A 12,834-nucleotide genomic window follows, 5' to 3' on the forward strand; every position below is an offset into this window, starting at 1 on the left:
GTTTTGCCTCTTACAGTCTTTGTCCCTGCCTTCATCTGGCTTGCCTAAACAGGTCCTTTCATAATCACTTCTTCACAGAAGCCTTCCCTGAGTGTCCCCAGTCCCGCCCCCATTTGCTTAAGTGCCCCTCCCTAAGTACTCCCACGAGGCCTATTTATAGTCTTTACCATCACATTGCAGTTGGTTGGTTGACTTTTTCTCCCTCTAAACTGTGAGCTCCATAAGTTCAAGGACCTGGTCACAGGGCCTGGTACCAGTGGGTTCTTACCCATTTAGCAAATAGTTGAACATGGGCTGTTGTTTGGTCCCAATGTAAGTTCTGAGGGTGCGATGGAAGGCAAGGCAGCTGTGGTTCTTGCCTGGTGGAGCTTCCAGCTTATTGGGCGGAGTTGGGGATGGGGAAAAGGATGAAGCAGCCTGTTGAACTTCTTCATGTATATGCTTGGAGGCCAGGTGCTGTGGAGGGGTGTGTATTTAGGTAAATGAGAGTGCAGTCTGTACATACAGAGAGCTTGTCGTTTCAGTGTTTGTGAAGGACTGATGTGAACTGTGAGTGGAGAAACCCAGAGTCGTATGGGACATCCTTTTTTCGTGAGTGACTCCAGCGCTGACAGCTGTGACTTGGTGTCATTTTCAGGGCTGCAGATGTAACAGTCCCGTGTTGAGGGGTCAGGGCTTCTCTCAGGGGACAGTGACAGCCTGGCCTAAGGACTTCCTGGTGATTCTCTCTCTTTGGTCTCCCCCCATTTTAGAAGTCAGAGGAACCCAGATTTGTTCACTCGACCACTCTGCCTCAGCATCTGCCCTCTCAGCAGCTGATGTCCAAGGATCAAGATGAGCAAGAGGAACTGGATTTCCTGTTTGATGAGGAAATGGAGCAGATGGATGGACGGAAGAATACCTTTACCGCCTGGTCTGATGAGGACTCTGACTATGAGATTGATGACCGAGATGTCAACAAAATCCTCATTGTCACTCAGACACCACCTTACATGCGCCGGCACCCAGGGGGCGACCGCACTGGCAACCACACCTCGCGTGCCAAGATGAGTGCTGAGCTGGCCAAGGTCATTAATGATGGGCTCTTCTACTATGAGCAGGACCTGTGGACTGAGAAGTTCGAACCTGAGTATTCCCAGATCAAGGTGAGCCTTGGGCATAGTGGTGGTGGGGGCCTAGGGTGCCTGTGATGTGAGGCAGAGGAAAGCTGACAACCGCGTGGCCTTGGGCACAGAAGCTCAGCACCCTCATCTAATAAAAGGGAGTGACAGTTGACACTCCTTGTGGGGGATATTAAGAATGAGAAGAGGTGTATAAACACTGTAAACTGCCCATGTGAGAGGGGATCATCCTGCTTCTTGATCATCCATGTTTAATTTCAGAGGTTGGCTAGACACTTTTGTGAAGAATAAGATTGGATTTTCATTTCTGTTCTTAAATATTTAGGCATGTATTAAAGTTTAAAGGCATTTTGAGGAACTTGCTTTTGAGTATGGAATATGGAGAAAAGATAGGTCTTTTAAAAACTCAGTGCTGCCTAGAAACAGTCAGAACTGGAAGTGTAGGCATTTTGTGTATGGTGGTCAGTCGGCTTCTGGTGAGCCTCTGTAGTGAGTGGTAATAGTAATGTGTTTCGAAATGAGAGAATTGCAGGAAGAGTTGGGGAGGGGAGTCTGTAGCAGGTTCCTGGGGGGCTGGAGTTCTGACCTCAGTGCTGCTGCAGGGAGGGCTGGGCAAGTGCTGCTGGGTGAGCACATTCAACCCCTGGGCACCTGGGGTTGAGGCATGGTGATGGGCAGCTGAGAGCCCGGGAACCAGAATTCCACATATGTGGACATAGGAACTGCCCTCCTCAACTTCCTGTCTTGATTCCTAAAACAGGCTAGGGCAGTCCTCTTACCAGCCTCTTTTCCCCACCCATCTCGTGTCCTCTGTAGCAAGAAGTCGAGAACTTCAAGAAAGTCAATATGATCAGTCGGGAGCAGTTTGACACACTAACCCCTGAGCCCCCTGTGGATCCCAACCAGGAGGTCCCTCCTGGACCACCTCGCTTCCAGCAAGGTGAGAGATGACCCCTGCCACCCTGGCCTGAGTGGGAGAGTCTGGAGCTGTCTGACGGGGCATCTGGGGACAGGCAGTTACCGGCCCCCCTCTGCTCACTGTCACCGCTCTGCTTCTGCAGTTCCCACTGATGCCCTGGCCAACAAGCTGTTTGGTGCTCCCGAGCCTTCCACCATCGCCCGCTCTCTACCAACCACTGTCCCAGAGTCGCCAAACTACCGCAATGCCAGGACCCCCCGCACACCCCGGACACCGCAGCTCAAAGATTCAAGCCAGACATCGCGGTTTTATCCAGTGGTGAAGGAAGGTCGAACACTGGATGCTAAGGTGAGGCATTGATGCTAAGCCACTAAGTCTTGGGCTCACTTGACTGCCTTCGGGGCTCTGCTTCTGTCCCTTGTCTTGAGCTAAGAAAGTACCACACACCCCCACCCCACCCCCACCTGCTCCATATTCTTAGGCTAGTGGGCCCACTGGGATTGAGTGACCCCATCTGCAGTGTGGAATGGGGGCTGGGAGTGGTGGCCCAAGCAGCCATGATAAGATCTAAGGAGAACTGACAGGTCCTTGAGCAGATCACATCACCCACAAGCCTCAATTTTGTCACCTGTCAAGTAGGTGTGCCAGCTCCTCCTCACAGCTGTGGACATCACATGAGACTAGATATGAAAATGCTTTGTAAATTGTGAGATAACTCAGACTTTAGGAGGGTATCGTAATCTTACAAATACTTGATGCTCCTCAGATTCATATGAGTATGACTGTATATTAACAAATCCCACACTGACCTTTGCAGACGCCTCGGAAAAGGAAGACAAGACACAGCTCGAACCCACCTTTGGAGAGTCACGTGGGCTGGGTGATGGATTCCCGCGAGCACAGGCCCCGGACTGCTTCCATCAGGTGTGGGCCATGGGAAAGGGGATCAGGCTGACTGCAGGGAGGGCAGCAGAGCCATGACCGTGATGACACCAAGACAAGAGTACCTCTTTGGTCTGCAAATGAAGGAAAATTTAAGGAAGGGGCCCTCATCCAAATCCAAAAAACCAGGAGTAGTCTAGAGAGCTTAAATCCAGATCCTGGGGAGAGGAAGGCTGCTTTCTGAAGTGTGGTGGCTGCATGGCATTCTCATGGGAGGTCAGCTCAGTTGATTTCAGACATGCATATCTGCTGCCTCCCTCTGGATAGCTCAGGAGTTGAATAAAAGTACAGCTGTGTCTGCTGGACACAGCTTCTGGGGGTAGGGCCTGGATTCCTTTTTATTTATTCTCAGGAAAATGACCCCAGTGTTCTGAATTCCAGAGAAGGTTTGGGAGCCACTGACCTATGCACTCTTATTTATTTTCTGCAAAGATAGATGGTGGTTTTACAAAAAATATGGATGGGTTAACCCATTACAGCTCGTTAAGGAAAGTTAAATGTTAACATGGGATAAATAAACAGCTAAAAACTCAGGTTTGGGCATTGTACAGATCTGAGATGTTAAATATTAGCTCTGTGACAGGGCAAGACTCCTAGTCTCTGTGAGCCCCAATGTCCTCACTGTTAAAAAAACATCCAAAGGTTGGTTGAGTAAGTGAGACCCATGGATATAATAAGTGAGATCCATGCATATAGTTCATTAAGGGTCTAGTACAGTAGCTGGGCTTCTTTGTTACACTGAGAGGCTGAATGTTGAAGGCTGGAAGGAACCAGAGGGACCCCTCCTATCTGATGGTTGGCTTCTCTGGGGAACCTGGTGACATTCTGTTTCATGGTCTCTGCAGCTCCAGTCCCTCAGAAGGCACGCCTGCAGTTGGCAGCTATGGCTGTACCCCTCAGTCGCTGCCCAAGTTCCAACATCCTTCCCACGAGCTGCTCAAGGAAAACGGCTTCACACAACACGTCTACCACAAGTATCGTAGGCGCTGCCTTAATGGTAAGAAGCACAGAGGGAGAGGGTGGAGCTTCCTGGGCCACTACTGAGATCCAGAGTAAGGGCTGGTGGAGCAGGTGACTGTTCTCTAGCCTCAGAGCAAGAAGTGACATAACATTATAGCAGGAAGGACTGAAGTTAGTTATAGAATATAGGAGGCAAAGAGGATCTGGTGCTTAGAATATTCCTGTTCCTTGATTTTTCTCTGTTGATATTAAAAAAAAAACACAGGATTTTTCTTTCCTGTTTCTGGTGAAACCATCAATGTTACAAACAAATATGCATGAGACAGCATATATTCTCCAGAAAGATGATGACCTGTGGACCAAATGCAGCCAGCAACCTGTCTTTGTATGGCCCTAGAGCTAAGAACAGTTTTTGTTTTAACATTTTTAAGTAGGGGTGGGGAGGGTGAGACTTTATGACAGAGACCATATGTGACCTGCAAAGCCTAAAATATTTACTCTGTAGCTCCTTAGAGAAAAAAAGATGGCTAACCCCTACTCTAGATGAGAATGTAAGGAGAGAGCCTCTCTGGACACTCGCATGTTTCCTTTTGTCACAAAAGGAGATAACCTTTTAACTGTAGGTTTCTCTTGGGTTGTCTCTAAAGATGCTCAGAGCATCTGTGAAATACAGTTCACACACTATATGATTCACCTATTTGAAGCATACAAACTCAGTGGCTTTTAATATATTTGAGTTGTGTATCCATCACCAGATCCATTTTAGAACATTTTCGTTACCTTAGAAGTAAGCCCTGTGCCCCTTACTAGTCATTCCCCCTCCCTGCCCCTCCCCAACTCCTCCCAGACCTACACAACCACCATCTGCTCTGTCTCTCTGGATTTGACTTCATGCACGTGGGCTCATGTAACACGTGATCCTTTGTGACTGGCTTCTTTCCTTTCGCGTATAATTTCAAGGTTCATTTATGTTGTACCGTGTATCAGTACTTAATGCCTTTTTATTATCAAACAACATTCCACTGTGGATGATACTACCTTTTGTTTATCCATTCATCAGTTGATGGACAAAATTTCTGCTTTGTCTTTTCATGAGTAATGCTACTTTGAACATTCCTGTACATGTTTTTGTGTGGACATAGGTTTTCATTTATCTTGAGTGGAACAGTGGAATTCCCAGGTCATATAATAGGGTAGTTTTGTGTAACCTTTTGAGGAACTGCTGCAAGACTGTTTGCTTCAGTAGCGGCATCATGTTATATCGCTCACAGCAGTGTATGAGGGTTCTGGTTTCTCCGTATCGTCCTGACACTATCATCTTCCTTTTGAGTATAGCCGTCCTAGTGGGTGTGTGATGATATCCTGTCATGGTTTTGATTTTATTTGATATGGTTTTGATAGCTAATAATGTTGAGCATTTTTTCATATGCTTAATGGCCATTTGTATATCTTCTTGGGAGAAATGTCCATTCATATCCTTTGTCTGTATTTTAACTGAATTACTTGTCTTTGTTATTAAGGTGTAATAAGTTTTTCTAAGTCCCTTATCAGATAACATAATTTGCAAATATTTTTCCCATCCTGTGGGTTGTCTTTTCACCTTGTTTGTTGATCATGTCCTTTGAAGTACAAAGGTTCTTAATTTTTAAATGATACCAGATTTAAAAAAATTTTATCTGTTGTTTCTTGTTCTTTGGTGTTGTGTGTGTGTGTATATATTTTAAAATTTTTAATTGGAAGATAATTGCTTTACAATATTGTGTTGGTTTCTGTCATACATCAACATGAATCAGCCATAGGTATATATATGTCTCCTCCCTCTTGAACCGCCCTCGCATGTACCATTTTTACTTAATATTGTAGGACTCCTAAAATAATCGGTAACAATGATATGATGAATGTAATTTGTTGAGTGCATGGATTACTTATTTGTGCTTTTCCTGGTTCTAACTACACTGAGAGCAGTGATATTTGAGGTGGAGAGGTAGACCAGGATGCCTGCTTCAGAAGCAGATGCCACCTACTTCTGGGGGTGCTCATGCCCCATGCCCAGCAGCAGGGCCTGCTGCAGAATAGTTAGTCCTCAGTGAATACCCCCCCGGAGACTTAACGGTGATGAGCAAAGGAATTGGGAGGAGAAAGGACCGATGTCTTTGAGCCACAGGATCATTTGTCCCCCACAGCACAGGCAGCCTGGCTCTAAATTACATCTTTCCTCTTCCTCCTTCAGAGCGAAAACGCTTGGGCATTGGCCAGTCTCAGGAGATGAACACTCTCTTCCGCTTCTGGTCCTTCTTCCTCAGAGATCACTTCAACAAAAAGATGTATGAGGAATTCAAGCAGTTGGCTCTGGAGGATGCCAAAGAAGGCTACAGGTGAGTGAGATTGGGGTGAAGACTCTGGTGCTTGAGAGATGGTGAGAGGGTATCTTTGTTGGGTCTGCTTCCAGAACTGTGATAGGAAGTCCATTGTGTATATATTTCATGTACTTTATTAAAAAAAAACTAGTACTTTTGAATAAGTAATATATTCAAAATTCAAAGAAGTCGTCAGGTTATATATAGTGAGAAGTCTTCCTCATCCTAGTTTTCTGGCCATCTAGTTCCTTTCCCCACAGGCAGCCAGTATTGTTAGAATCTTGTGAGTTCTTTCTAAAAATACTTGGCTTATGTAAGCAAGGACAGACGTGTGTAGTCTCCCCCCGCCTCCCAACATGCACACCTCTTTGGTTTTTTTTTTTTTAATGGCTTATATGGTCTTACTGTTTAGATGTACAGTATAATTTATTTCAGTAGTCTCCTATTAATAGATACTTCAATTACTTTTAATGTTTTGCTATTAAAAAAAAAAAAACTAGAGGGACACTTTTCCCAAGTAAAATCTTTTCTCTGTGAAGAATTTGAAAAGGACAAATGTTTAAAGAAGCTGGGGGAAAACATCCTTCAGTCCAGAGACAACCAGTGTTAATGTTCTGCCATATTTATGAATTCAGGTCATAAAGGAATGCTTTTTTTAATATGTTCTTCATCATTTATAAGCATGAGCATTTCTCCATGTTGTTAAAATACTTAACCTTTTTGCCATCTTAAAAAAGTTTTATGCTTTTGGCTGAAAGTTTAGAAAATAGAGATAAGATCATTTGAAAATCCTACCTCCCAAAGATAACCCATGTCAGTGTATTTAACATCATATTCTGTGCCCTGCCAGACTTTGTGTGCATGTGTAGATTTAAAATTTACTTATTTGTTTACAAAATATGTTTGTCTACCTATAACACTTTGAAACATATCTTTTCTACTTTATAATGTATTGTTAATATCTCCTTAAGTATCCATCAGTGTATACTTAAATTATAATTTTAAATAGATTGTATTATTCTGTTGTACAGTTACCACGATTTTTCTTAATCACTTTTCTAAGACTTAAGTTTTTCAAAAGAATGCTGCTATGAACAATTTTGGTACATCTATAAAATCTAAATCTGTATTTTTGGTCATTTCCCTGTATACGTTGCTAGAATTGAAATTTCTGAGTCCAGTGAGTGAATAGGTGATCTGATTGCCATGGTCAAATGGCTTTGCAGAGAACTTATGCTGGTGATTGACAAAATTTGCTTAGGGAACAGACAACAAATAGCTTATGTTTGTGGAACATAAAGTCTCTGTTACAACTACTCTCTGCTCTAGCAGCAGAAAGTAACCAGTGATACTTCATAGGCAAATAGGTGTGGGCAAAAGGCTGTTGTTCATTTGGCCCAAGTTTGCTGACCCTTGGCGAACGTTTAATGCTGGACTCATTTAGACTAGCATTAATTGCCAGCCTTCTCAGAGAACACTTAGCATTTTCTCAGTAATCCATGTATTTTAAACGGTTTCATAGTTCATCTATCATCCAGATGCATTTCCTATTTACAGATAAAGAAACTGTTCTGATTTCACTGACTTGTGTTCTCCTACAGATATGGTTTAGAGTGCCTTTTTCGATACTACAGTTATGGCCTGGAAAAGAAGTTCCGGCTGGACATATTTAAGGACTTTCAGGAGGAAACCGTGAAGGACTACGAAGCAGGTAAGAGTCAGAGTTGGGACTCTGTGAGCCCTGGTCATCTGTCTTCTCGGCCCCTGGGCTTGTCTGTATCACATCATATCCCCTTCTCCCGAGCCTCTCTATTAACTTCTCAGCAGCCAAGCTTCTTTCTACCTGTCTTCCCCTGCAGGTCAGCTGTATGGGCTAGAAAAGTTCTGGGCCTTCTTGAAATATTCCAAAGCCAAAAATTTGGACATTGACCCCAAACTTCAAGAATACCTCGGCAAATTCCGACGTCTCGAAGACTTCCGAGTGGATGTGAGTGGATGTCTCTCATCTTTCCCACCCTGATTGTCTTAGAAAGAAAACTGAACCAGAGATCTGGATACCTGGGTTTTGATCCCAGCTGGGCCACTAGCAAAGGGATCCTTCTTGTCCCTTTTGGGCCTTAAGTTTCTTAAACAGAAGGTGTGAGAAGTGGGCAGTGAAGGCTCATGGGAGGGTTTGCGATCACTTCTCACCCCCTTTTCCATAGTGGATGTGGCTAAACCATCATAATGCCCTTTCTGTCTTATCTCCATCCCTCTTTGCTGCTATACCATATTTAGAGGTGATCAGGATGAGTACCCTAGGTAAATGTTCTTATTCTTTCTGGGAGAGGTCAGTTCCAACCCCAGAACTTGATAAAGTATGTCTAGTTCTTCCCTGCTCCTCCCACTCCTTGGCACAGTGACTCAACAGTGACATCCAGTGGTGGGTCAAAGTTATGACTACTGGTTCCTCTTCTGTCCTGAGTGTATCAGGGATTCCAGAGATAAGTAAAACTTTTTCCTTCAAAGTGTTTATAATGTAGTAGGGATATGCCAGTCGTCTTACTCCCTTGAAACCTTTTAGCAAAAGGGCAAACAGAAGTAAGTAATAGTCTTCACATACTTAAAAATTTTGACTTTATTGTGTGTCAGACACTGCTTTGACCTTTTTAAACCTTTATAAAGTGAAGCAGGCAGGGTTCTTGTTGTCATCACTATAGCAGTGGATGATCAGGAGCCCATGGCCAGTCAGTGAGATAGTGGCAGCACTGCTCAGGTGTCCTGACAAAAAGATAGGTCCGTTCTCTTCCATCCTTAGTCCGGACTTCCTCCTTTGGGGGCTGGAGGCGGGCAGAGGGGTGCATGTGTAGAGAATAGGGAGACCTGTTGGGAGCAGAGCAAAAAGGGCTCAGCTTTGGCTCCCAGAAAGGGGCAAGGTGACCTTGGGGTTACAGGACCTCTGGCAGTGGTGAGGCTAGACTGGATCCTAGTCTGACTCTTAAGATCAGTGTCCTTTTTAGAGCCATGAAGCAGTCCCCAGCAGTCTCTGGGCCTTCTGAATGGAGGCATGTCAGCGTATTGCATGCCACGTTCCATGTACCATCTCCTGAGCAGCCGCCACTTCCCAGAAGGGGAGCGGAAAGATGTATGGATAAAGGCCTGGGCTTCAGTGCTGGATAGGCCTGTTTCAGATTTTGTCCTTACCAGTTAAAAATTCTGGACCCCTTGGCAGCAAATTATTTTTCTGTGCTTCGCTGTCTTCATCTGTGAAATTAGATGGTCAGGTCTACATCAAAGAGTGGTGTAGACCCCATGAGTAAATGTACATAAATCAGCACAGGGTTTGGCATCTTGGCATGGAGATGTGCTTAATAAAACTAGTGACTAGTTTTTAGGGTTATAAACCCATTTATCATCTACACTGGGAGGTAGGAAGTAGGGGGTCTCTGCATAGCTCTGGCAAGGGAGGTGGTGTGGGTAGTGCTCCCTAATCACCTGCGACTCCCTCCTTGTTACAGCCCCCCATGGGTGAGGAGGGCAACCACAAGCGACACCCAGCGGCAGCAGGAGGTGGCAGCGGCGAGGGCAGGAAACGGTGCCCCTCCCAGTCTTCCAGCAGACCCACCACCAGCCAGCCCCCCACACCACCCACTGGCCAGCCCGTCCGGGAAGATGCCAAATGGACAAGCCAGCACTCGGATGCACAGACTTTGGGAAAGTGAAAAGCCCTTTAGCCCTGGGGTTTTGGGGGAGAAGGGATGGAGGGAGTAGGTGAGCGTCTATGGGGGTGCCCAGTCCCAGGAGAGAGGGGACAGAGAAGGGACAGGCCTGTAGTCATTAGGATGGGCCTTCGTGCTGAGTAGCAATGTGTATACCATTTGGGCTATCAGAGGTACCCCTGGGCAGGAGCCTCCACACACCCCCTTCCCTCTTCTCTCTCCATGACTCTTCTTCACATCCTAGCTTCTTCTAAGAGGGGGAGGGTAAGGGGGAAATTTTTTATATATATATATATATATATATATCAAGTTTTAAATTATTGATAGTTCGTCTGGATTACCAAAATCACTCTGTAGCCCTGCCCGCGGCTGGTAGGCCGCAACCCTGGTCCCCATCCACAGCTGCCTCCTGCTCTCCCTCAAGCCAACTATGCAGCCCATGAAAAGGCCCTGTGGGCCCCATTGCCCAGCACTGTTTCATAGAAGGCTCTGGCAGCGTCCCTGGGCCCTACAAGCACCAGCCCCTTGATTATCTGGGGCTTTGCCATCGCCATGTTCTCTTCCTGCTGTCCCCATTACACCCTTCTGCCATCTTCTGGGAGGAGGAAACCAAAGGATCTAGAAGTGGGGCGAGGGAAGGTTTCAGCCTCTCTCCATCCCCCTCTCCCCATGCCCCTTACTCCAGCCCAGAGAGACGCTGCTCATACCAGAAAAGACTATTGAAAGATGATTTATTTTATTTTTCTCTGACCTTTCCATCCTTGGGAAAATGAAAAAAAAAAGACAAAATCGACCATAAAAGACCAAAAAAACCCCATCAGAAAACCCCCACCTAATCCACAGAAAGTGATGTCTTTCCCCTACTCTTGGAATTTTTTTGTTTTGTTCTTGGAAATAGTATTTTTTTAAAAGTTGCCTTATTGTGGAGTGGGAATCTGAATACTCAAATGCCTGTTTTCCTCCGTGGAGTCAACTTGAAGAGCTCCCACCTTCTCTGGATGTGCCTGGGCTGGATTGGTTAGAATCTGTCTCTTGACTGAGTTGCATGTACAGCACCTCCTGCCTCTAGGCAAGAGAGTTGGGAGTGGCTCAGATCAGAGCCGTGCCCAAAATATCCCCGCTGTTGCGTCATTTGAAGCTGACACCCTGTGTCCACACGCTGCTGCCACTGTCGTGTCGTCGCTCTGCTTGCTGTTCCTCTCACCAGGCTCCGTCCTGTCGTGACGCCCTTCATCCTACCTTCGGAACCCCAAGGCCAAGTTTGCTTCAGATTGTTGGAGGACCGCACTGGCCTGGATCTGGGACACACTGTCCTCAGCCTGACCGTCTTCCCCCACCTCAGAGGGGAAAGGTGAACACTTGGCAGCCGAGGCTTGGAAACATTGCTTGTGTTCCCTCGATCGATCTCTGAGACCTCCAGGAGGCTTTGTCTCTTAAAAGGTGGAGAAAGACGCTGTTCTCCTCCTGTGGGCCGGGTGGGTTTCTCCATCTTGCATCACCCCTCTGCAAGCCATCCCTGCCCACCTTCCAGTTGACCCTGCCTAGGAACAAGTGATGAGGAGGCTTGAGGGCATGGGGAATCCTGCCAGTTGGAGAAGCCCCATGGCCAGAAGGTATATGTGGACATAGAGTATGCCTGTCTTCACTTCTCCAGCCACTGACTGCTTGTCTTGGGCTGTGGATGATTAGTGCAATGGCCGGTCTCCTGGCAGCCGCAGCTAGGGACGGTGACCCGTGACTGGCCTTCACAGACTGGGCTGGGGGCTGGGCGTGGGCATGATGACACACTCACCCTGGGATGGTGTTGGTCATGCGCTCACACTCTCAGCCCTTTTCAACTGCTTCCTCTGTTGGGCCCTAAATTTGGGAGTAGGGGCCAGTATCTCAGGCTGGCAAGGGCTTGTCTTCTGTCTTGGGCACCTCATTGCTGTGCCACCCCCGCCCACCCCCAGTCTCTACCCTCCCAGTATGGGGAAGCCCATCTCCATTCCTGTGAGCTGGTTGTCTCGAAAGCCGAGATGAGTGTCTGGTCTGTGCTCTGACAGTGGAGTCTGAGGCCTCTCCCTGCCCAGCCCGGTGCCTGCCCCATGATGTACCACACACCGGACACTTGGACCCCCTCCTTCCTTTAATCGCCCCTTTTCCTTTGGGTTGCTCGGCCCTGTACTGTTGCAGCACCATAGTAACCTCAGTGTTTGTCCTCTGCTGGGTTTGGGGTCACAAGGAAGCCTTGGGGGTATGGGCTGTTCTCTAGAGTTTACTCTCAGGCCAGGGGGCTGCCATCCTCTCCCTGATCCTCCCCACAGACACCCCAGAAAGAAGAAGCCCCTTTGGGGTGGGGAGGTGAGAACTTCATCTCAATACAGGCTGGGGATGGGGGGGGGTGCTTTTTTTCTTCCTTTTTTTTCCTTTTTTTTTTGTGTGACATGTTTGGAGTTAATGTTGCAAAGAGTAGTTTACATCTTCACTTTCTGAAGACACTTGAATTTAGGACCGATGTATCTGTGACAAGCATGCCAGGAGTGGCAAAGGACATCAGGGCTTGCCACTTCACACCCACCATCCTCCATGGGGATCCAAGATCTGAGTCAGAAGCAACAGCCTGCCCCAATCCTTCTGTTCATCCTGTACCTTTCTGCGATGGGTCCATGCCAACATGACCTTTGGGCCTCAAACATCAGAGGTCTGTGTACCTCAGGTCTGCTAAGGGGCAGGTTTCTCCCGCTGTCTCCTGAACCTGGGAGGAAAGGCACTCCGGGTAGAGAGGGGCTGCCCGACGCTGCCACAGCCTGGACCCCGTGGGCTCAGAGCCCAGTGAGGAGCCCCCATGTCAAAGT

At 46.9% G+C, this 12,834-nt stretch overlaps 1 protein-coding gene across 4 annotated transcripts in view; it reads left to right on the forward strand.

The window, feature by feature from the left end:
- LARP1 (La ribonucleoprotein 1, translational regulator) overlaps positions 1-10,911 on the forward strand; it is an 89,192-nt gene extending 78,281 nt beyond the window's left edge. For all 4 annotated transcript variants that reach the window (XM_070793896.1, XM_019963521.2, XM_070793894.1 and 1 more), the window contains exons 11-19: positions 753-1,145; positions 1,938-2,061; positions 2,183-2,388; positions 2,858-2,964; positions 3,828-3,979; positions 6,173-6,317; positions 7,901-8,010; positions 8,159-8,286; positions 9,797-10,911. In XM_070793896.1, coding sequence (XP_070649997.1) covers positions 753-1,145; positions 1,938-2,061; positions 2,183-2,388; positions 2,858-2,964; positions 3,828-3,979; positions 6,173-6,317; positions 7,901-8,010; positions 8,159-8,286; positions 9,797-10,000 — 1,569 coding nt within the window. In that variant the 3' untranslated portion in view covers positions 10,001-10,911. The remainder of the gene's footprint in view (positions 1-752; positions 1,146-1,937; positions 2,062-2,182; positions 2,389-2,857; positions 2,965-3,827; positions 3,980-6,172; positions 6,318-7,900; positions 8,011-8,158; positions 8,287-9,796) is intronic.
- Positions 10,912-12,834: the final 1,923 nt, after the last annotated feature.

The sequence above is a fragment of the Bos indicus genome, chromosome 7 (assembly GCF_029378745.1).
Source record: "Bos indicus isolate NIAB-ARS_2022 breed Sahiwal x Tharparkar chromosome 7, NIAB-ARS_B.indTharparkar_mat_pri_1.0, whole genome shotgun sequence".
NCBI lineage: Eukaryota > Metazoa > Chordata > Mammalia > Artiodactyla > Bovidae > Bos > Bos indicus.